This window comes from Chinchilla lanigera, unplaced genomic scaffold, assembly GCF_000276665.1.
Source record: "Chinchilla lanigera isolate Chin_1 unplaced genomic scaffold, ChiLan1.0 scaffold00009, whole genome shotgun sequence".
Lineage (NCBI taxonomy): Eukaryota > Metazoa > Chordata > Mammalia > Rodentia > Chinchillidae > Chinchilla > Chinchilla lanigera.
Genome location: NW_004955410.1, coordinates 8,784,380 through 8,809,937, shown reverse-complemented (window position 1 = coordinate 8,809,937; position 25,558 = coordinate 8,784,380). Strand labels below are relative to the sequence as shown.

General features: G+C 40.0%; 1 protein-coding gene across 2 annotated transcripts in view; it reads left to right on the top strand.

The window, feature by feature from the left end:
* The window catches only part of Reln (reelin), a 439,528-nt gene that overhangs the window by 54,029 nt on the left and 359,941 nt on the right, over positions 1–25,558 (top strand). For both annotated transcript variants that reach the window (XM_005377236.2, XM_005377235.2), the window contains exon 2: positions 6,493–6,603. In XM_005377236.2, coding sequence (XP_005377293.1) covers positions 6,493–6,603 — 111 coding nt within the window. The remainder of the gene's footprint in view (positions 1–6,492; positions 6,604–25,558) is intronic.

Sequence of the window (25,558 nt, the reverse complement as noted above, 5' to 3'; positions counted from 1 at the left end):
AAAGCAAACCTATAAGAAATACAAGTGAAAATTGACTCCAATGGTGAAGAAGTCCCATGGGGAATAATTTTACACATTTTGCCATGAAAATTTGTTAAGCTATGAATAGAAATATGTCATATGGCAGAATGGATTACTTATGTAGGTATTTATTTAAAGTCATAAAAATATTATTTATATGAACATTTGGTATCTGACATGGATAATTGGTGGGTCCCATTCCATTGTAGTGAGGTGTTTAATCTGCATAAAGTACCTAGAATTGGTAGGATATCAGGTAGAGTTTATAAAGGTAAACCTTTTTTTCAAGGAATAACCTTCATAGATCTAAATATCCTTTTGCTTTTCTAGTTAATAAAACTGAAGTTCCGCACTAACGTAGTTCTTGGGTCATAGACAGCACTCAATTATGCCTAGCTGTACGTATTAGGTTTTCATTGCTATAATTAATACCAGAGACAGGCTAGTTTATAAAGAAAAGAGGTTTATGTATTTATAGTCTCAGAGTTTCAAATGCACAGCACTGGCATTATCTGAGCTCCAGTGCTGGATTTCTTTCTGGCAGAGACCTGAGGCAGCTCATGGCCTCACATGGCAAGAGACATGTTGTATTTGTGTTTTTGCAACAGTAGTTCATACATGAATATTTTTAAAGGAAACAGCAGTACCTTTGAAACATTTTAAGCTATGCAGTTGTGGACTATCCAATCCTGAATCAGAGGATCAGAAATATCTCTAGTGGGAGTTAAGACTGTGTATTTTACATTCCGTAAATTGAGTTCCCTACATCTACACACATGCACACTTACGCAAACAGTGCACCTCCTTCTGATTCATGTAAAGTTTGTTTATGTAAAACAGTAGATAATAGTTATCTCTGTTGGCTTCATTAATGGGCCAAATATTATGGTAGTTTAAAGTTTTAAGTTTTCCTCTTTGTTCATATATGTTTTGAAATAATTTGACACAAATGTGAGGTTCAATTTTTTTCCTGCCCCAAACCATCTTAGTACTACACAGTAAACTTCCAGTTTTTCATAAATCACTCTTTGGTCTGCAAGTACATTATTTCACTTGCTTGGATGGCAGCAGGTTGTGGAGGTAAATGATGAGCTAAGTGTAAAGAAGCTAAAATAGTTCTAGAAATGCAGGTTCAAACAAGGTGGGAGGAACAAGACCAAGTCAGGGTTCACGGGAAGGGAAGAGCTGGCGCACCTGGGTTATCCGCTACAGCTTGAAGGAAAGGAATCTGGGGAACAGGAGAGGGTCAGGTGGAGGTGGGGCGGCCTCCAGCGAACACTGAAACCTAAAGGGTGAGTAACAGAGTTACAGAGGCAACAACAGCTCCCGGGACTGTAGCCAGAGTGGCCGCCATGCCCAGGGCAGTTGTTTCTTTCTGAGCTTTTCTTTTTTCTTTTTAAGAAATTCTAGCTGACTAATCAGGGGCTGCAAGTAGAGATAAATGGAGACATTTGAAAGGGAGAGAAGGGGCTCCCGACACAGAACCCCGGTGCCTTGGGGTGATCCCCCCGCGTGCCTGCCCACGCCGCTCGTATGTGCTCAGGCAGTCCACACATGTGAGCTGCAGACGTCCTGAAGTTTCCTACATGCCAACAGGGAATCCAATTTTGCTGTGATTTTTTTTAAATTCAGAAATTGGCGTCAATATCTTCTTGAGTAAAAGGAGCTTGATGAGCTATGTCTTAAGTCCTGTAAGTTAGGGCAGCATTTCTTGTCTCTTCAAAAAAGGAGCTAGTTCACATATGGATTATGCATTACATCTGTTAAAGGGGAAAAAGGAATAGCTTGTTCAGCGCTGTCAACAGAGTAGCATTTTTCCAAAGGCAAATACATTATTTTCCTCTGAAAAATACATTTGCGACTCTAGCAAACAGAAATAAATTATGATCACTTTGTTTGAAACAAGGGAACCTTTCCTTTAGATGACTTATTTAACAGCTCCGGGAGCTTATGTATACTGTACGTGCCAGTCAGCCTGCTTTACAAATGTCTTCAGCTGGTGTGTAGTCAGCATCTCCCTGTACTGGTATGTCTTACACTCTTGAAAACATTTTGCATGTTTAAATAGCCAACTTTTTCCGTCCCTTCTTTTTCCATGTGGCTTTTCCAAGTAGGATTTGTCTGCCATGTGAAGCCTAGGATTTGTAACACACTTCTCTTCTGAAAGCAAGTTAAAGATGAGACAAGCTAATGCTGCCTTTGTGTGAATAACTTCACATAAAGCAAATAACTTCGTTAATAACTTAGTAAATATTTAGTGGGCATTTACAAGTGTCATGAATTGTTCTAAATGCTTGAGATACATCACTGAACAAAACACATCACTGGATGGAGATTACATTTTACAGAATGAGACAGGAAATAAATGTAGTAAACAGAAATATTTTAAATAGACAGGAGAGTGTGTTAGGCAGGCTTGATTATTTTACTGAACACACAAGGGGAAGTGTAGCAGTCGTGTGACAGCGACCTGGGAATGCGGGGCACAGAGGTCGGGGCAGCCTGCAACTTTAAGAAATGCAGTCAAGAGAGTCTGAATGGAGAGGGTGACATCTAAGCTGAGGGTCCGGGCTGAGGGAATTGGCCCTCCAGTATCCCGATGAAGGGAGCCCGCGGCAGGGGAAATGGTCAGAAGACGGGCCGAGCCTGTCTGAGCCAGGTGGCTGGTGTGTGCATACTGGAGCAAGTTGGAAGGACAGAAAAGGAGAACAGAGAGGGAACAGAGGCAGATCATGTGCTGCTTGCGGGCCTCTATCACATGTTGCCTTTTACCAAAATAAGAGGCCACTGGGGATTTGGAAGGAGAGGAGTGGCAGGATCAGTCAGATGATGTCTTACAGGGGTCCCTCTGATCACCCCGAAAGTAGGCTGGAGAGAGTCGGGGCTGGGGCCGGGAAGATGGGATTGGTGTCTAATGAAATAAAATGGAGAGAGATGGTGACGAATGGCCAGCTTCTGGGTACCCTCTGAAGGCGGAGCCAACAGGATAGACTGGTGGGTTGGATGTAGGGAGCGGGAGGAAGGCGACTCCAAGCTGGCTCAGAGCTTTGGCCTGAAGAACGGGAAGGATGGGGCCGACAGCTGAGTTGGGAGAGCAGCAGGAGAAGTGGGCTTCGGGAAGACAGGCACTGAACGCTGGTCGTGTTGAGGCTGAGACATCTCTTGGACACTCACGTGGGAATGCCTTGTGTCTGGAGTAGGGAGTGAGGTCTGGACCGGAGATAGACATTTGGGACTCGTCAGCAGATGGGTGACATTTAAAGTCAAGAGACTCTCGGAGTCACAAGTGTTTTTCATAGTAATTCCAGCTTTATTCAGAGACACTCCATTTTTAGAAATGATTTCTCAAATACTTAAAATGTACTTAGCAGATTAAATAATAGGTGTTCACCTCCCTACTAGGAGTAGAACCAACCAGAGGGAAAAATTTGTCCAGTTTGATGTATCAAATTAATATACTGAGGACTGTCTTCATTACATCTTGCTGCTTTACCACCCAAGAATCTGTGTAAAGAAAACAGTGACCTGAAATGGGCATCTTGGCATATGGAAGAGTTAACATAAGGATACGGGTATCGTCTGGGGCAGGTGATGCAGTGAGGGGCAGGTAAGAGGGACGGCCTGCATGGGTATCTCAGGACCACAGGAGACCCTGCCATTCAGGACCCAGCAGTCACAGGCTGCCCAGCGGCTTCCTAGATGCACATTCCTGAGGGATACATCACTAGATTGTACCAGCGCTGAGGACGTTGGATTTATCACTTGTCATGGTGGACATAGCAGGGGTTTGTTTTGCTGAGCAATCATTTCTTCTAGGGACAAGAGCTCAGTTTTTAAGGTCTGTAGAAGACAGACTACCGCACATGATTCTTCTCATTCTCAACCTTTCTCCTAGAGTATTTAGCTTTTGTTTTAAATAAACCCTGAAAGATACATAAGGAGTACCTTTGGGAAGAGAAGGGAAATTAGTAACCAGCAGCGGATGCTCTCTTGGAGATAGCAGGACTCAGGCAGCCTAGCAATGGGATATGCTCAGTCTCTGGCCGGGTAGCTCTCAGGAATTCTGTACCAATTCCTGTTCTCAGGGATGGAAAAGCAAGGTAGGGCTTTGGGGTCTGAGAGAGGCCAAGGAGGGGAACTCACTTTTGTTGATGATTACTGCATGTATGATACAGTATTCGGGAGACAGACATCTGATGGAGAGATACATAATAAATGCATTTCTTGTAATTCCTACTGTAAACTTGCTAGCATCACCATTCCCTTCTATAAGAACACAGTCAATATACTCATCGGAGGCAGTGATACGGGAGACTCAAATTCAGGTTTACCTCATTCCCACAGCTGTAAAACCCATACGGTGTTTGGGTCGGCTGTAGGAACTAGAGGAGTCCGCATGGGTGCGTGCTTGTGTAGTAGCACAGTGTGGCTGCCCCTTGACTGGGCCGGAGTGGTGCAGAGAGGAGGTGGCAAAATCAGGGCCCTGCGAGTCCACAGGGGGACAGTGCTGGCTGAGACTCGCTGAGACGCAGTGTCAGAGTGTGGGGGTCAATAAGGTCATCTTACAAGGGAGAGCGCAATTCTGAGCCCCGGTGGTGGTGGAGGCGCAGAAGCCATTGCAGCCCTTTCCAAACTTGGCCAAGATTAACACAGTGACTCAAAGGAGGCACGCGTCAGAAGAGCCAGCGGTGGGAATCTGGTGTAAGCAGAGCGGGCTAGAGGACTGAAGGGGAGGATGCTGCTCTGCAGGGGGGATACTCAGGTAGATGAAGTGAGTACCTGAGGACACCCAGCCGTCGGGCAGCAGATGAGGGCCCAGCACCTGTCCTCATGCAGTATCTGCCCTGCAGTTCTTTCTCCCATGCGCAGGGATCGTCTCCCAGCAGCCTTTGCCTCACTTTCTCTCTGAGGACAGTGATGTCCACGCCTGAGGCTTTCGCTTTCCTTCTCTTTTTTTTTTTGTTTTTTTTTTTGGTTTTTCTACGGTACCGGGAACCGAACTCACGACCTTGCGCTTGCCAGGCAGGCGCTTTTGCCGCTGAGCTAAATCCCCAGCCCTTCCTTCTCTTTAAATACTCTTCAAGTACATGAATGAGCCGGGAGAAGAGCTTTGAAACAAGGCTTGGGCCATGGCCACTTTGCCACTTTCAAATTTGTGGAAAGCACAGGAAAAAAAGAAACATTAGAGGAGATAACGCAAGTAAACAGCATTAAAGGTTTAGACGATAACGGTTTTTCTGGACACAATTTTTAATTGTTCTCTGCCATGAATTTTTCGTTTGCACCTCCTTTATAGATTTGTGTTGATACCTGAATGAAATGATTCATGAAAACCACTGAGCTCAGGGCTCAGCTGAGTGGTTTACATGCACCCTGCGTGCTGGTTCTCAAAATTACCCATTATTATTTCCTACTAGAAGGTGGAAAGGTAATGCACGCTGACATCCAGCGCCATTTAGGGGTAGCGTGATGTCAGTCTATGCTGTTCATGTCCGAGTCTTGTTTTATGCTTTGTGGTATGGATGTCAGCTCTACACACTGGGGGAACTGGAGTTTATTTTAAACATTCTTATCAAAGTTAATGTGACTCTACCCATTTTCCTTATTGCCACAAGCACGACGACAGCCTTGTTCTGGGCACTACCAAAGTAATGTCATTACCTTCCCCCACTGCTTCCATCTTGATCTTATAAAAAGCGGTGCAGGAGAAAATGTTATCATGTCAAGCAGGAAATTACAATCTGTCTTTAGGGCAGCAAGCAAGCAAAACTTTAAGAAGCCAGAGGCAAGGAGCAGACATTTAATTTGACCCCTTTCTTCCCAGGAACATCCCGATTTTTCAGTTATGAAACCAGTCAGACCCCGCTTGTAGACTTTGTTCTGAAATGTAAAGCATGCAGTGGTCTTCCTTTCTTCTTCGCAAGAGGAGAGGGCCGACTGTCTTCATGCAAATTAGTCAGCTTTTGTCAAAAAACTTCAGGGAACTCATCTCTGAAATGTAGATTCACAATAAGAAATGCAGCGCATCTTACTGTTCTTCTTTCAGCCCATGTAAGATTGTTTCCCACAGTATGGAATACTTTATTTTAAAAAAAAGTGTTTTATGAGAATGCCAAAACTCCAGCAAAGCCTTGGAGTGCCCTCAGGGTGGTAGTGGAGCTGTGGAAGCCATCTAATCAACACTGCATTATTTTCAGATTTTTTACATAGTCACAAAATGTGTAAAAGAATGCGAAAAGGTAGCACCAAGGTTCTAAACTTGGAACCAGCAGTTATAGGCATTGAAGTGCTGAGCTTCTTTTTGCTCCTTGAAATTTCTAAATGTGTCTCTATGTGAACTGGGGACAGTATGAAAATAATTTGTTAATACTGAGCGAAGATTGTTCTGACGGTGTGTAACACTACAGAGATCGATCTCATCACCCTGACTACTGACGGAGGTTTCTTTTGTTTCCCTTTGCTGTATTTCAGTGACGATTTCAACGAGCACCTTCTTTGATGGGCTGCTGGTGACGGGACTGTACACCTCTACCAGTGTTCAGGCTTCACAGAGCATCAGCGGGTCCAGTGCTTTCGGATTTGGTAAGCAGTCCTGACCAAAGAAACCAGTGATTGTGTAGAGTTTACACAGTTACAAGTCTTCTTTCTCCTTTCATTTTGGAAATCTCTCTTTTTAAAGTATCAGACGTTCATTTTTTATGAGAAGTGATTTTTTTATATGTTTGCTTCAAGTTGGGTGGATTGAAATAAGTCCTGCAAATGTACATTCAGCTATGAGCTTGGTGTGACAATCTTTCTACCCCTCGATCCATCTACTGACTGTTGCCCTTGGTTCCGTGGAGTTCATGTGCCTCTGAGTTCTGTCCCTTTGGTTGCTAGAATTCTCTCTGATACCCATGCAATCCTTCAGTGACCTGTTCTCATAGACAGTTAATAAAATCTGGTGGACTTGAATTCTGTACTTAGGAGAAATATTTAAAATACTTACATAGAGTCTCTTTCTTCAAATCAGAGACTGTCAAATCACCTCTATGACAAAGCAGAAAGCTCTCAGATGACCACTAACCCCAGAGGATTCTCAGTTTGGAAATCTCTCCTTTACCCGTAGTGCTGTAAACAAGCCAAGCTGGGATTAAGTAGACCCTTCACAGCATCAAAAATAAAAATTTAATATATCAGTTTGTGTAAGATTGAAACCACTGAGCTTACTCTAAAATTGAAAAATTACACAGGACTTCCTCGATTGAGGCATCCTCACAAAAAGCTATGTGTTCCATGTATAAGTTTTTTTCTGTGACACTTATTGAATAAATAATTGTCATCTACTCTTTGTCAAGTCCCAACAGTGGGTTCACCCTGGTGACTCCTGACTGACGTCAGAGCAATAATGTCCATGCTATATTATCACCCTGCTTGCCCAAGATGAGACCCACAGCCTCAGAGTTTAAAGGAAACTGGAAGTCATTTAATCATTGTGTTCAGTTATTTGACATTGAGAATTTGCTCTATTTTTAAAAGATCCAGCTAAGATTTTGTAATCTGTTGTTAACTGCTGCTAAATTCTAAACCCCAAGGAGGGGTCCCTGTTAGGTCTAAAAGTCCTCCTAACTTAGCCCACTATTTTTGTGCCCTGTGAAGATGCAGGTCAGGTTATAACCTATCTATAATGTGTGCATGTAATTGTATTACAAACTACCTATTAGGACTGCCAAATTTAGCTAATAAAAACATGAGACACCCAGTTAAATGTGAATTTTAGATAAATAAGTTTTGCTTTAGTATTAGTAAGTGGTATTTGTACTACTGGGCTGTGCCCTAACCCAATCACATCAAAACCCTTGGGGTAGGGCTTGGACATGGGTCTCTTTTCAAGCTTCGCAGGTGATTCTTACGTTTAAACAGGGCTGAGAGCCACTGCACTGGATCTAGTCCACCAGCAGCAGCCTCATGTGGGACCTTGTAACTGCAGAGTTCCAGGATCACTCCAGACAGTTAGAAACTCTGGGGCTGGAGTCCAGTGGTCACTTTTCAATAAACGCTTCAGGGGATTTTGGTGCATGCTCAAGTGTAGAGTCACAGGACTAAAGAAAAGACAGAGAATGGTTAAAAATGACCATACAAATATATAGTAGTAAACCTTATTTGTGGCTGGCCAAGAAGCTCTCTGAGTGCTGGGAAAGGGCATGGCAGAGAAACTAGATTTTGAGGTGGCTTCTGAAGAAGGAGCAAAAGGTTTGTGAATGGTGGGACACAGAATACCCAAAACAGGAGCAGCCGGTGCAAAGGCCTCTGGGTAGGGAGAAGCTGGCTGTGTTCTAGGAAATGAATGAAAACCTCAGAGAGGCTGAGCCTGGGATCTAGAGGGAAGGTGATAAGACTGGGTAAGAGACCAGACCAGATCCCTCAGGACAGTACAATCTTTGGATCTTTATCCTAAGGGAAGGGAAGACGTTGAAGGTTTTACGCTGGGGAGCAACTTGACCAACTTTTAATTTGAAAGAGCTCACTCTGGAGTGATGGAGTTTGGAGAACTAATAGTAAGGCCTAGGAGTGGGTGCAGAACAACAGTCCTGGAGTTAAAGATTTTGATACGACAGGGCATGAAAACAGTCAGGCGCCAGCGAGCATGAGCGACAAGGAGGAGCTGGGTGCAAGAGGGGATGAGCTGAGGCTGTAGAGTCATGTGGACCTGCCTGGAGAGCCAGCCTTCCCCTGGCCATAGGTCTTCGGCTGTGTGGCCTGAAATCCTTAAGTATAGTTTCCTCCTCCATCAGATGGCCGTGAGAATGGAACCGGCTTCACGAGATGTTGGGTAGTTCTGAGAATTACAGGTGATTTATCGAAAGCCTGAAGCACACAGAAAACACTAAAAAAAAGCTAGCCTTTCCAAAATGATACATCTTAGTGACTGAAATAGGTAATCTCCTTAGTCCAGGACGTGTGTATACCTCCTGCGGGGTGTAAAAATAAAACCATGCTGTAATTAATCTGCTGTGCTATTTGAGAGGACTTGGCTGAATTAAATAACTATTAATTGTTGATTTGAGGTTATTAGTAAGGAAACTCATGAAGATCATTCATAATTGCATGGCAAACATATTTTGAAAGAAAACATAGGATGCACATATCCTGTTATCTCCAACCTTAGCCAGCAAGACAAACAGTAAAGAATGAAATTTGCAGAAATTGTTTAAGAGAAAGCCAGGCTTGAAGATATTTTCTGCTGTAACTTTGAAAGCTATAAAAAGGTTGTTTTTGTTTGAATGGGAATGTATTCTGATTAGCTAGCGCAAAACTGTATTTAAGCTTCCAGTCACTAGGAACCCATTGTCACCAGTTTGACCGTTTAAAGACGTTTCTGAACCTGAGTAGCACTGGTGGGTGGTAGTTTGACTTGATAACTAAATACTCAGACCCTTGATATTCTTACAGGGCATGAGATATGGTAGATCGATTAGATCTCTTTTAAGCTCTAGTAATATCCGAATACTTTATGCATATTTATGCAATGGTGCATAACTTTAAAAATGAATGTGGTGAATTACTTTTAACAGTTAAACTTCATAAACACTTTTTTTTTTTTTCCAGTACTGGGGATTGAAACTACCAGGGTCTCAAACTGTGAGCCCTTTACTACTGAAACTTTTATTTTTTTGAGGCAGGGTATCCCAGGCTGGCCTCAAATGCCAGGTCCTCCTGCCTCAGCCTAGGATTATAGGTGTACACTACTACGCCCAGCGTAAATAATGTTTGTTTTTGAGACAGCATCTCACTTTGCAGTTCAGGCTGGCTTTGAACTCACTTTGTAGCTCAGGCTGGCCTCAAACTCAAAGTGATCCTTCTGCCTCAGCCTCCCAAGTGCTGGTATTACAGGTGTGTGCCACCTTGCCCAGCTTTTAATGTTTTGAATATGAAGTAGGAGGCATACTATCTTTTTAGATAAAAGGGTCACTAAAAAAAAAAAATCACAATTTTGAGGTATTTGATTGAGATTTACCATATTGTTTATAATTTAAGGACAAAATGAAAAGATTTCATTTGGTTAGGGTGCAAGTAGAAAAGTAAAAGAAACTTACTGAAGATAAAATTGAAGAGAATTGCTGCTCCTTGGTACATTAGTGGTTATGGTTGCATCAGGTCGAAGTATGTGGTATTCTTTGATACAGAACAAAGGCGTTATTGAATACATGATCTCTCATTAGTCTCTGACTGTTTTGATGGAATGTTAAGCAACAGGGTTTGTTTGGCATTTCCCCAACACATCATAGGATCAGTGTGGGATATATTTAACCAGCTGTGACAGCTAAGGCAAAGGAAGACTTATAGTTGACTCTAAACAGGTACTTCTGAAAGATTTTTCTACTCGGAGTTAATTTTACTTGTGTTAGTTTCACTAAGCTTATATCCATTCTTCTTTGAATGTAAAATGTATGACCAGCCAGGATAAACTAAGCGGCAGTTATTCTTAAGCTATTGTTGTAGCAATGTAATTCCACTAACATAACTACAGCCTGTTATGCAAAACTAGAATTCTTTAAATAAAATGCATGCCTCACTGGCCAAAAATAGACAAATGCCTAATAGCCAGAAATACATTAAGACAATGGCTATGCAAAAGATGACAGTAAAGCCAGCAGTGCCTGACTCGAAATACCTCATTTTGCTTGTCAACATAAGAAAACACGCTACCCAGGGAAGTGTGATGGTTAATTATGGATATCTCTTTGTGCATCCCAGGGAAAAAAATGCTTCTCTCTTTTCTTTGACTTTAAATTCCAGCTCAATCATGTAAATCTCCAAGGCTTATTGCGGTCGCTCAATGAAGGGCTATTTGAATATCTTTTCATACAAAATTGTTCCTTTTCCAAGCCTGAAATTTAATTTTACTCAACACATGATGTCCTGGCTATACATGCAGGAGATTTCACTCAGGTTTTGCTATTCTGGCCCTGAGCCTGAGCTTTAGGTCTGCAGTTCTGATGGGTAGCTGCCACACTTCAGATGGTTAAACCCTGTATAAATTAAACTTTTTCGACTTGTACTTTCTAATTTTTCTCAACTAATTCGTCAGTTTTTCTCAACTAATTCAAAAATTTTACCAGTTTTTCACTTAAACTTTTGTAATTTCCTTTGTCTTTTACTTCTTTTTTTTGGTACTACTTAGACATTCTAGACCCAATCATTTAAATTACATAACTCTTAAAATGTAATGTAATGTAAGTGTAATGTAACATAAAAATTAGTATGTCTGACATCTTTATGACATAATATTAAAAGTTTTTAACTTCATGATCTGGTTTTGTAATATGATTGACACCAGTTTTAAATAAATAGGTATAGTTACAAAACAAATTAAATATTTTAAGAAAGTTGGAATTTTAGTAACTCATACTTGTCGGTGATTAATAGTCTGCTGGTGATGTTTACTTCACCAGTAGATTGAAACTGCACATAAATGTCTCTTTGCCAGGATGCAAGCTTTTGTTACTGTGTGAGTTTATTGTCACTAAAAACAAAAATACAGGCTCTGCATAAGCTAAATTCAGTTATCCTTTACATTAAGACTAAGTAGAACCTGTTTTAACTTTGCTAAGTATCACCAGGGACCTCCTACTCCCCTGAGTATTAACTGCGGTTCGGTCTTAGATGTCCTATCTATGGCAATGAGATACACGTGTTTTAAATGTGTATACACATGATTAGAGATTAATATTTGCAAAAATGGGACAGTCATTATTAACTCCATTAAATAGGATCCTACCTAGTAGTGGTATTTATTTATTAGTTTAGATTAAGTTAATTCTTTACTCAGAATCTGGATGAATTTATTTTGTTTCTTTACAAAGAAATGCAAAAGTAAATGCAGCTTACACAGAGGTGTGTAATTCAAAGGTGTGAACGTGAGTATGGTAAATGATCTATGATTAACAAGAAGACTCTAGGTTAATTAAATAAATCAGTCAACTCTATAAGGAGCAGAGCTGACAAGAGATGATACTGTCATTAATTTTTCTTACTTACGAGCATTACCTTAACTTTGGTCTTTACCCATTCCATCTGCACATGCTAGCATTACCACTGTTAAGACATAATTTTATCTAGTTTGCATTTGGCGTCTGACAACGAATTCAGAGGTATTTCCCAACTCTTAAATAACTAACTTTAAAAAAACACTTACCAGAAAGTATAAAGTGGTTGAAGTAACCCGCCAGCGAATTTCTGCTGCAGATGTGTAGGTGGATGACATTTGGGCCCAGGAAGATGACCTGGAGTTACAGAGCGAGGCACCTGGTTCTATTTCTTGCTAATATGGGTGGTTAAATTCCCCAAACCTCAGTGTCTGCTTTAGAAAAAAAATGGACACCACTGGGGCCCAGTTCACAGAGTTGTTGGATGGAGTCATAAGATCATCTGGTCAAGTTCTTGGTATACATTATATGCTCAAAACAGGCACTAGCTTACCATTTAAAGTGTGTATTTTATTTACTTCAAATATACTTGAAAGACTATACAACTAATCTAATTCCAAAATGCTTTCGTAACCTCTAAAAGGAGCGCATAGCCACTAGCAGTCCTCCATTCTCGCCACCCCAGTGCAAAGCAGCTAATGGACTTCCTGTGTCTGTGCTTCTGCCTGTTCTGGACGGTTTTGTGTCAGTGGCACTGTATATCCATGGCCGTCTGTGTGTCGCTTCTTTTCCTTAGCCTGATGTTTTCAAAGTTCCTCACTCTGAGCATGAGTCAGTACTTCATCCTCTTTGCAGATAACTATCCCACTGCATGGATATTTCATGTTTACTTTACTAGATTCTTAAAAGGAATTAGAGTGGTATAAATTGGGGAAAAAAAAAGCAAAAAAGGGGGATGCAAAGCAACAAGACCATGAAATCCCTTAATTTCTCACTCATCAATGCCCCTAAAACATGCGTGTCCAACTTTTTGGCTTTCTTGGCCTTCTCTAAAACCTCTGAAGATTCAAATTAATTTTCCTCTTTCATGGCTTTGACCTGAAAAGGGTTAAACAAAGAACTCAAGTTGAATTTCCCCTCTACTGTCCTTTCCTGCCATTCAAGATAGGCTGCCCCAGTGCACTTCAGCTGTGATACTGTGGCCTCCGGTGAAGGCTGAGTTAGTCCCTTCTGAGCACAGGAATCTTGAGTGGAGACTCGGAAATCCCAGTGCGGGTCTTCCTGAGCAGGACCCAAGGGGCCTGTGAAAGTGTGGGAGCTGGCAGCTGCTCCCCAGGTGCCTCTTGTGAGAGGAACTGCACTGCCTGATGGCAGTGAGCTTCCTACACCCCTACTTTAGGGCTTCCATGATGGTCAGCTATTGTTGGGCCCAAGAAACAACCATAGAAATAGCTAACGTTATGAAGCACTTGCTGAACACCAGCTGTGTTTTGTTACCTCTTGATCCTAAAAGAATCCTGCTGTGATTCTCCTTATTTCATGGTAAAGAACCCAACCCAAGAGAGGATAAGTAGCCTGGCCAAGTTCATGCTTGTTTAGAAAATTCTAAAAGCTTAATTCAGACTCACCTCCAGGACGCTCAGGAAGCTCTCCCTGCAGCCCAAGCCAGTTTGAGTTGATTTCTACTGCAGCCAAAAGAAGCTTGGCAGAGAAAAAGCTTCTGCTCTGACTCTGCCTGTCCTGGAGCCCCATTTCTTCCCAGCCTCTTGCTGCTCTTTCCCAGACACCTGTCCTCACCGTGCGCACGCATAGTCATGCAAGCACCAGTCCAAACAGCCCCACACAGTTCCAGAACCCCAGCTGCCAGCCGCTTCTTGTGCCCTCTTTCTGGCCCTTGGAGTTGCTCTGGCTCTGTCTGTTGGTGAAGCCCTGCTGTCTTCTAGGGCCTGCATCTTCATGCAGCTCCTCCACTGAGCTGTTACAGCCTCCCGGTGCCCGTCCCCATAGAGCCCTGGGCCCTCTCCGCTGTGTTTCCCTTCCTGCCCCACCCCACAGCCACCTCTAGCGATCTGTTGAATTTACTTGTTTACAAACCTTTTTATTCTTCTAAGGACATGGAGATTATCTAGTCACTTTCACAAGTGCTCATAAACATTTACTGGGTGAAAAAAAGCTCTCTGAGAATTTGTAAGGTATGTTTCTACTAACACTGCCATAGCTAAGTGTGTGTCTGTGTACAAGTATGTGGGTTGGGTGGGGGAAAAGTATAGTATGTCTCCAAGTTTGAGAATGTTTCTAAATCTGTATGTGTACATGATGTATGCATACAGATCTATACATGAATTTAAAACTATTCACACATATGCGTCTCATCATCAAACATCTTAGGAAGCATCATGCAGGCTATCACCTTGTCCCTTTCTCTCCTGGAGGTGACAGGTACCCAGCCTTTCAGATAGAGTGATTAAGGGTCCAACAATTTGTTCAGTCCAGCCTCATTTCTCAGGGGAAATCAGTGTCTTCATCATCAGAGTCCTTATCACATCTTACATCTTTCCAAATGTGATAACTCTCTGATTCCTGGGGAACATATTCTGTCAAGTGAGATGACTAAGAAAGATTTCGTTGTATAAAGGAACATCTCTTTAACATTAGCACCTTTCTTATATAATTTCTTGTATAGTTGAAAATGATCAATGTTTCTTAAAAGTAATTCAATCACTTGTTTCTTCTTTCAGGCAAAAAGTTACACTGCATAAAAGATTCATTCATTTCTTATGTCTTTCATAGTTTAAGCTTGTGTGTCTGATTTATTTTGCTTAATATGGTTCAAAGGTGCACCCATTTTCCTACAAATAACTCAAATTTATCCTGCTTTATGGCAGTACTGCACTATATATCAGTACCATATTTTCTTTATCCATTCATCAGTTGCAGGGCATAGAGGCTGATTTAAAGATTTAGCTGTTATGAGTTGTATTGCTATACACATGAGTTTGAATGTATCGTTGTCGTACGATGTCTTTAATTCTTGTGGGAAGATACCTAGAAGGGGAATGGCTGAGTCAAACAGAATTTCTAGTTTTAGTTTTTGGAGCAATCTCTCTACTGATTTCCAAAGTGGTTGTACTGGTTTACATCACCCCAGCAGTCCAGAAGAATTCCTCTCCTGAGCTGCAGCCTCTCCAGCATTTGTTACTATTTGGTTTCTTGATGATGGCCATTCTTTTGAGAGTGAGGTAGAACCTCAGTGTTATTTTAATTTGCATTTCTCTAATGTCCCCTGTGCCAGAGTTTTAGAGAAGAAATTAAGGAGCAAGTTCCCTCGTGTAAAGCTTTATCCTTCGTTAGATGAAAACAGAGCTGGGAACACTTTCTCTTTCTTGCATAAACTTTGAAAAATCTCAGAGGAATAGTGGCTCTTCGCTGATAAGAGATGTCCGAGGAGGGTGACCCTTTGCAGAGTGCCAGACTGTCCACTTTAACAGAAAACAGGGCCCACGTGTCTGCTTTAGGGAATAAACTTCAAACATTGACTCTGACCAGAGTCATTTCACTTAGAACATAGTTTACTTTTAAGGGTTCCCAGTCTTTCTTTTTAGGTTTCCAGATGTTGATAAATGAGTTTATGTTCTGTGTTCACAGTAATTGATCTATAAATAAGCTCGCATAAATTTGGCCGCTGCTTTCCTGGCAGTGAAGTCTAAGAGAAATTTAAAATAAATTTGTGATGTCATTAATTCCTACAAAAAAATTCTGATCATTATCTTTGAAAAGTGTACTCATGTACTCATGAGTGAAAGTGTACTCATGATGCTTCCCTGGAAACCATTCTGGATGTGACATACGAACCTGGAAACAGGTGTAGGAGCGCAGTCCAGCGGTTCGTTCACCGGGCTGGGGCTGTGTGTCTGCTGTCGGGTGCATCCCGCCCTCTGACGGCAGCTTCGCCTTCAGCTTCCTAGACGTGTAGGCCGCTTGCTAGGCGAGCACACAGCTCCGCTACTGTTTGCAGGCTCTGATTGTCTCAATGGAAAGATACTTGTTAGTGTGGGAGTTGCCTTTTTGGAAAACAGAATTGCAGAAATTGCTAATACATTGGTAAAAGTTCAGCTGGCACTCCCCGCCCACCTCTCTTCCTACATGTTTTTATACATCAGAACCATGTTGTTGCTATTATCTAGTTAATTGCGTGATTTCTGGTTCTTTTTCAGAAAGGTTCCTCTCTATGTGAACTCTTGGAAACAGCAAATTAAAATAAATGTAGCTATCAGAGATCACTCTCTGGGAAGATGATTGGTTTATCCTCTGTTTTCTTCACACAGTAATTATTTGCATTAGGAGGAGGATACTTTTTAACCTTATTTTAACTTGTACAACCAGATAGCATTTCTAACTGCAATAACAAAAAATCTGCTATTAATAAAAGAAGAATTCATTTGGGGTTTGGCTTTCTGTTCCTAAAGAATGGGGTGAGTGAGCAGTTCTAGAATAATTATGAGGCTGATGACGCTTCTCCTTAGTTCATCCCCATTTCCCTTGTTTCTGCTTGTAACCTTTTCAGTAAGGATCTGCGATCTGCCACACCTTAGAATGAATTTTAAAATATTGTGTTAATAGCAGCTTTGCTTCTTGTAAACGTTAGTGTCTTATGATATATTAGGAGGTCCTACATGGAAAAGCAGGATGAGGATTGTAGTATTTAAAAAAATGTGAATTACTCTGGTTAAACAAATTTAAACAGTGTCTCTCAAAGTCTCTAAAATGTTTTTGTTTTGAGACCTAATTTACATAACATAAAATTCACCATTTTGAGTCCAATTCAGCAGTTTTTGGTATATTCACTACGTTATATAATCATCACCATTAGTTCAGAAACATTCCCTTCACCCTTGAAAGTAATCCTGTACCTCTGAGCAGTCAGTCATACACCCCTTTTCTGTCAGCCAGTGGCAACCGTTAATCTACTTTCTCTGGATTTGCTTAATCTGGATTTTTCATACAAAAAACATCATACAATATGTGGACTTTTGTAAGTGACTTCTTTCATTTACATCTTTTCAAGATTCATCCGTGCTGAAGCTTGTATTAGTACTTACTCTTATTTGTAGCTGTGTAATATTCCATTGTGTGGGCAGCTCATACATCAGTTATCTATCTGAGCTGTTAATAGATATTTGGATTGGGGCTGGGGATTTAGCTCAGCGGCAAAAGCGCCTGCCTGGAAAGCGCAAGGTCGTGAGTTCGGTTCCCGGTACTGGAGAAAAACCAAAAAAAAAAAAAAAAAAAAAAAAAAAAAAAAAAAAAAAAAATAGATATTTGGATTGTTTCCATTTTGCCTACTATGAATTATGTTCCTACCAACCTTAAGAACAAGTATTTTTGTGCGAACTATGTTTTTTAAAATTCTCTGGGGTGTATGCCTGGGAATAGCCTTGCTAGGTCACATGGTAATTCTGTTTAACTTTTAAAGGAATGGCCGAGCCATTTTCTGTAGCAGCTATACCACTTTACATACCCACAGACAAAGCGTGAACATTCCAATTTCAATTTCCCTGCCAACACTTGTTAGTTCTGATGCTGTTTGTTGTTGTCCACTGCTTGTTTGTTCTAATTATAGCCATCCTATTAGATGTGAAACGGTAATTTATTGTGGTTTGGTGTTCAGATCCCCAGTGACTAATGACTGAATATCTTTTCATGGGCCAATTGGCTAATTTGCTTATATTCTTTTAGAGAAGTGTCTGTTCAAATTGATAAACCATTTTTAAATTTTAGCTTATCAGTCTTTTATTGTTGATTCATAAGATTACTATACTATTGCATATCGTGAATTTCTAGAAATAACAGATAAAGAGCGTTCTTTCAATTTCCTGTCACCTTGTCTGAAATTCTGTAGTGCTTGTATTGTTTTTGTGTTATCTCCTAAATGTATGTGTGTTTGTTAATATGTTTTTGTTTTTTTATCTTTAAAATTAAAAAAAATTATGTTAAGGTTCTTCCTTTCTGCTCTCAAGAGCACATCTCTTTACATCTTGTAGAAACAGTTTTCATGGGACAGTTTGCAAAGCATCATTTTAAAGAATAATACATCATTACTAAATTGATCATTTTAGTCCCTGGACTGTAAAGGTGGTTTAGTCTTAGAACATTAATACTTTTCTTTTTGGTTTTCTAATTTTCTGGTAGTGAGAACTGCTTAAGTAATTAAAAGTCTAATTTTTAAAAATTATAACATGAGCAGACATTTTGCTTTAGGTATAAAGCACTTGTAGCCTTTGTACACCCAAAAGAACAACTGATACCTGAGGGGAAAAGATCAAAAACCCAGATCATTTGCAAAAGAAGAAAGACAAATATCTGATACACGAGAGCAAAATACTCAATTTACTATTAATAAAAATGCATAATTAGAACAGTCTAAAGTACCATTTTTAAGAAAAGTTGGCAAATATGTTTAGAACTATGCATACCCAGTAATGGCAACACTATTAGAAAATACTGTAGATATTTACTGGTGATATGGATATATATGGGTTTACTTGTCCAGAAAGCATTTTGGGATACATAAGCAGAGTCATTAAGGGTTGATGTGCTTTGGCATAGTTCTTTTACTGTTATGAATTTTGATAGGAAATTTTGAAAATTATCTAAGTATATAGGGTAATGAGTACTACTGGGAAAGAATAGTATCATGACACTGAAATTATATATTTTATGTGATAAACTATTTTTATGGAAAAACCAAATATATATTATATATTTTAAATAATGTGGAATGGCATAAAAAGTGGTTATGGTATAACTGAAATGAAGATACAAATACTTAAGTTTCCCAACACGGAGAAAAGATAATGTTTGAAGAGATGAAAATACTAATTATGCTGATTTTATCATTAGAAATTATATGCAGGCATCGAATTATCATACCGTATTCCATAAATATGTACAAATATCATGTGTCAGTGAAAAGATCCTGTTACTTCACATGATCAGAGCTGGTATTGAGTCAGTTAAAAGTAAATTAGTTAAACACACTTGTTTATCTTTTATGGATCAACAATTTAATTAATGTTTTAAGCGGTTACTAATCCAGTGAGAAGGGAGTGGGTAGGGGAGAGGGTGACCGGAAGTACTTGTGTAGGTTTTCATATTAAATAGGATGGTCAGGTAATAAATTTGTCAGTTTTCAGAGGACCGATGACAAATCCTTAAATATGTTCCTCGGTTGGCAGTTCCACGAGGGTCTGTTTCCAGGTTTGATTTCTTTAAAATGGAACAAGAACATAGACAGACCTGTGAAGTCGTAAGTGCTGAATTTAGATATTTATGATTTTTGTTTCACAATCTTTATCAGGTAACTTTTCCATTCTAATTTCAAAACAGTATTTCTTTAGCTTCTTTTTCTGAAGTGTTTCTGAAAATTCAAGTTAATTTATGTATAAACAATAGCTCTTAGGAGTGCTTATTTCTCTTCAGTTTATGTAAGATTTAATGAAGTTATACTGGGCAGGAACAGGTTCGCACGGGGTGAACAGATTCGGGAGCATTCGCACACCTCAGGCACACACTTAAAGCACATGCTGAGTCAGCACAGTGGTAGAAGCAGGAGGGTTGCATTGTACAAAAGCGACGGCACCTACACCCTGCGTACAAGGCAGATGTGACCAAGCGAATTCATCTGAAAGCAGCACTCTGTCACAGTTACATTTGCATGGTTTTATGTTATATGTAAGTACTCATCTAGTAAACTGATTACTATTTTTAAAGTAATTTTAGGAATAGGGATTTGATGAAAGTAGTATCAATTTACTTTACTAACATTTTGCTGTGAAAGATTTCAAGCAAATAAAGGCTGAAGAAATTTCACAGTAAATACTCACTGTGAAGGCAGAGTTTATACCTTGGTAAGTACATAATGTAAAGATATACGAGATGATATTTAACAAATGCACTCTCCTGGGTAACCCAACTGCTTAGCAAAATATACTCATCATAACCCCAGGAAGTTCCTTATCGTCTCTGTTGCATCCGTGCCTACCCCACTTCCTGGAGGCAATGGCTATATTTTGATTTAATTCCCCCATATATTTGTTTTGCCCAGTTGTAGGACTTCATATAAATGTATTATTTAGTATGCACTTTTTTGTAACTTTCCCTGGGCATGTTTCTGAGATTTATCCATATTATTTGTAGGAATAGTTCACTTCTTATTGATAAGGACCCCTCATTCTCCTATCACTGGACACCTACATTGTTCCTAGCTTTTGGGTCCTATGCATACAGCTACTATGAAATTCTTATAGCAGTCTCAGTGTGAATATACATTTTCATTCTATTAAGTAAATAATTAATAGTGATATTTCTGGGTTTTGTTTTCTAAGGAATCAACAGACTTTTTTCACCCCCAAACAGTCGTGCCTTTTACACTCCCACTAGCATAGCACTGGAGTTGTTCAGCTGTGCATCGCGACACTTGGTGTTTGTCAGACTTTTCCATGTGAGTCACTGTGGTGGGTGGACAGTGCTTTCTCATTATGGTTTAAGTCTGCATTTTCCGACTAACAATGTTCAGTACTTTTCATGTGCATACTGGCCACTTTTGTTCAAATATTATGCCTATTTTTTAAAAATTGAGTTGTCTTTTTATGTCGGAGTTTTAGTAGCTCTAATATAGCCTAGATAGCAAATATACATTTGATGATGCATTTTTTTATTATAAAATGTATGTTCCCATTCATGGCTTGCCTATCCTTTTCCTCAGTGATATCTTGTGATGAGCAGAAGCTTTAAATTCGATGAATTCTAATTTATAAATCTTTTTTATTGCATGGTTATTGCTGTGTGTGTGCTATCTAGGAAGCCATTAAGTGTCTCAATGCATATCCTTTTGTCTCAGTTTTTAACATGTGCTTCAGGTGATGGAGCCGAACTATTCAAAAGTAGTTATTTTTCAATCATCATAACCTATGGGTAACTAGGGTCCATGCGCGATATTTGTAAAAGTTTCCTCTTCAAACATTGCCTGCCTCGAAAAAATAAAAAACAAACACATAAAACGTAAAACAAAAAACCGTGACCTTTGTCATTCTGTGGCGTCGTTTTTAAACTGAAAAGTTTTTCATTACACACGTGTAAACTTCTGGCTGTAATGTGCCACTTTATGAACGACTGGAATTGCTTCAGACCCCTGGATTACTCTGTGATAAGCCGAATGGGCTTCAGGATGCTCCCCTCACACTGGAGCCACATGCCAGAAAGCAAACAGATGGTAAAGCAGGCAGAGATGACCCTCGGCATTCTCATTAGAGCAGTTGGGGAAGTTTTAATGGGCCCCCGTTTGCCTTGTGCTGTATCTAATACCCTTTGAACTGCCACTTTTTTTTTTCCCTGTTACAAGTCAACAACTGCCATGTATATTTTAATAAGGATTATCAAACACAATTTGCCCAGAAGATGTACAGCCCACTAATGCTAATTAGCCAAGTTTAAATAATCACTGAGTTCTGGGATAATTGGAAAGAAACACTGTTTTTCTTGCCAGTGCATAATTACTAATTAACAGGAAGATAAAATGTCAGTGTAGCAGTCACATCTAGAAGAATCTGTGAACAGTTAATTAATGATGAGTTGGTGCCAAGTTGATGTTGGTCAAGAAAGTTTACAGATAAAGTTCTTCTGTCACGTAAATACGTAAACACAGGCGCTGTGGAAAGCTTACGGGGTTGATGCAGACCAGCGCATGGGCGGGGTGAGCCTACGTGGTCCGGGCTAAGCGTTCCAGTGTAAGGCCCGCGGTCGTTACCTTAAGGAAGAAATGTTTCTTTGGCTCTGTGCAGTCAAAACACCAACTGCTGTTTGCTTCTCTGTTGCTTACACATGGATTTGAGGCTTCATTAATCTGCCTTTCTCTTGATCCTGATAATTGCATGGGCTTTCTCAGCCTTCACCTTTCCTTATGAAACTGGGCCACAGCCTCCTCTGTGGTTTTCTGTTTATTAGAAGTAGGACTGGAACGCGTGAGATGGGAAACTGGAGATTCACAAAACATGAAATAAAACTTTGCCGATTTTCTGTGCTTTTGTAACGCAGGAGTCACTATTATGCTATTATGTTATCAAAAATATAAATAAATAAAAATAAAACGAAACAGTTTAAAACACATACATTTACTCAATTAAAAATTCGACAGTTTAAAGAACAGCATGCTCTTAAGAAAACCTATTTTTCATGTTTTTCATTCAGACGAATGAATGAATGGTATTGTCATGCACTTGATACGCACTGCCTGAAGATTTAAGTGTTTTAAAGATGCATTTGTTCGGAAAGTCTTAGCCATTGGGTAAAAGTCAAATTATTTCTATATAAATGCATATTTCTATAAAAGCTTTTTGTGCAAAATCTTTATTGCCGTGAAGAATATACTGTACATCAAAATATCTTATAGAATTTAGAAGTTTTGTATATAACAAAGTGCTGAATTGTTCAAAGATAGGAAGGTGCCAGAACGCTTGGTAAAACTGGTTTCAGAGATTGTGCTGGAAATGAGGAATAGTGTTGCTCACTTCTTTGGAATAAATTAAAATGAGTGAAGAAAACTTTGTAGCAGTGATATTTTCATCATTGTATGAGTGTTCTGGAAAAGTTATCAAAGTAGGTATTATAATTTATTACCTTTACTCAATTCTCTGCTGTAAGGGATAGTAGTTTCTCTTCAAAGATCAAAGGGAAGAGACTCATGCTATATGAATGTTTTTCTTTGTACTATTAGTCCGCTTTTTGGAGGATGGGGATCCCTTAAGTAATTTAGTGATTTGTTATAAAGTCCCCTGTCTTATTGATTTTTGGCTTTTGAGGGCTGTGTACAATCCTGTTAATGGTTAAACAGTCATGACAAAGATAAATACTATTGCCTGAACTTTTTTTTTTAATCTCGGTATGTATTTGTGTGTTCTTGGCTGCAAAGTGAAAAGTATATTTTCTGTGGTGGTCTACACCTATATTCCCAGCACTTGGGAGGCTGAGGCAGGAGGATTGCTGCAAGTTCCAGGCCACCTGGGCCTCAAAGTGAGTTCAAGGGCAGCCTGAGCCGGATAGTGAAACCCCGTCTAACAAAAGACCAAAAAAAGAGTATATTTTGTGTTGTGCACAGCAGTATTAAAAGTTCTCCTCATATCAGGATGTGTCTCCAACACTGTGTGTTTGTTTATGAGTAGGTGTGTTTATGTTTTGGTATTTATATACATTAGATCTCTTTCACATAGATTTAACATGTGTAGTCTCATTGACTTAGTAACCCTACTCAGAGAAGGAGGTCATGCCTTAACTTCTTGTGCTAAAGCAGACTGGAATGATGCACGTTGCAAGACTTACTGGGTGACCTCTCTATGTACATATGTCAGTGCAGTTTATCGCTTCTCTAATTGCTCTCATGTGTAAAGGAAGTAGCAAGAACTTCATTTCTTTGTGAAAATTGTCCTACAAAGGAGGCCAGCTGTTAGAGCTGGAGATGGACATGAAAGGGAAAAGAAGAGCCCTAGCCTAGAAGCTTCCATTTCTGAGCTTCTAATCTTGTGGGTCCCACCTAAGCGCTCTGCATAATTTAGGCATCCTCAGCTGAGTTTTGGCCTCCCCGCACTCCGTCCTCACACGCTGTCACTGTGGAACACAGCTTTGGGGGCAGAAAGGGGAAACCTTACTTCCCTTCTCCTTAAGCAGCGTCATTTTCTCCTCTGCCCATGGACAAATGTTACACACTGAGTTCCTCTGGTCTCCTTTGAGACTCCTTCCATATGGACAGTCGCAGAAACCTGCCCCCAACTCTTTCTCTTATCTTTCATAAGTCCTATGCTGGGCTCAGAACTAAGGGCTCCTTTGGCTAAGCCATCAGATTTCCTTTTATATGTCTAAATATAGATTAATGACTCGCCACAGGCGTATTCTGAAATATGTTATCTCCTACAGGCATGCTAGGATTTCCTACAGTGATCCTAATTTTGGAAGGATAGTATGAGTCCATACTAGAAAAAGCAGTGTTATGCCAGGAAGACCTAGTCATTTTAGTTTTAGCTATACAATACCTGTTTTGTATGCTGGGGTGTGAAAAAATAAGTAAACTGAATCCTAGTCTTTTTACCTGCATCTCTTTTTTAGTAGCACATACTGGTTATACACATTAATGTGTTTCATTTTGAAAGATTCATGCATGCATCTAATATACTTGCACCGTTTTCACGCACCGCTGCCCCCTATACCCACCCTCCCCTCTAGTTTCACACTTTTGGTGGTTTCAGTGTGTGTATTTCAGTCATATCCCTCCCTCTTTATCCACACTTATACTGCCCTCTCCCTGTTTCCTTGCTTTTGTCCAATAAGTCTCTCTTCTGTTTTCTTGTCATCCTTTTTAGATTATACATATTAGGGAGAACATTTAATACTTGCCTTTGAGCGCCTGGGTTATTTTGTTCAACATTATGATCCCCAGCTCTAAACACTTTCCTGCAAATGACACAATTTTGTTCTTATTTATGGCTGAGTAATACTGCATTGTGTGTATATCCCATTTTTCTTTATCCATTCATTTGTGGATGAGCATCTAGGCTCATTCCTCATTTTTGCTACTGTGAATTATGTCACAATAAACAAGGTATGCAAGTGTCCTTTTAATTCCTTGGGTAGTTGTACTTTTTGCTTTTTGAGAAACCTCTATCCTGGTTTCCATAGTAGCTGTAACTAATTTATATTCCTATCAGTAGTATAGAAAGGTTCTTTTTCCCCCCTGCATCCTCACCAGCATTTATTGTTTTTAAAAAAATCTTTCCTAGCTACTCTTCCAGCAGAGGGTTAATATCTAGAATATATAGAGAACTCAAAAAAATCAAATGGCCCAATCAATAAATGGGTAGATGCATTGAATAGCCACTTCTCAGAAGAAGAAATACAAATGACTAGCAAGTATATGAAAAAATGCTCAACCTCTTTAGCCATTACTGAAATACAAATCAAAACTGCACTAAGAGTCCATCTCACCCCAGTCAGAATGGTTATCACCATGAATTACAATCTTGAAGGACTGTAGTTCTCAGATCATTTTTTAAAAATAACTGAATAGCTGGGGATACAGCTGAGCTGCACAGTGCCTGCCTGGCAAGCACAAGGTCCTGAGTCCAATTCCCGGTACAAAAACAAAACAACACACAAAAATAACTGAATATGTAGCCTAACGTAATTTTTTTAAAAATAGTTTTGTCCCAGAAATTTAAAAGATTCAAATCTTAAATTATCTTATTATTTATTAATAATTTAAAATGCACTAAGGCTGTTTTCCTATGTAGGAAACAGAATGGTCTCTGAGATGGGCATATTGACATTGCTCCCAGAACCAGAGCATGGTTCCCACTTCTGGGGAAGTCTAGGGGACACTGGCCAGTAAGGGGGGTCAGGTGGCAGAGGTCACACAGGAAGAGAAAAGCTGTGTTTTGCAACCGTCAGAAGCATCCCACCAGGCTTGTGAGGCAGACGGTGACTTTTCTTTGGACTCCTTTCCTTTCCTTTCCTTTCCTTTCCTTTCCTTTCCTTTCCTTTCCTTTCCTTTCCTTTCCTTTCCTTTCCTTTCCTTTCTTTCCTTT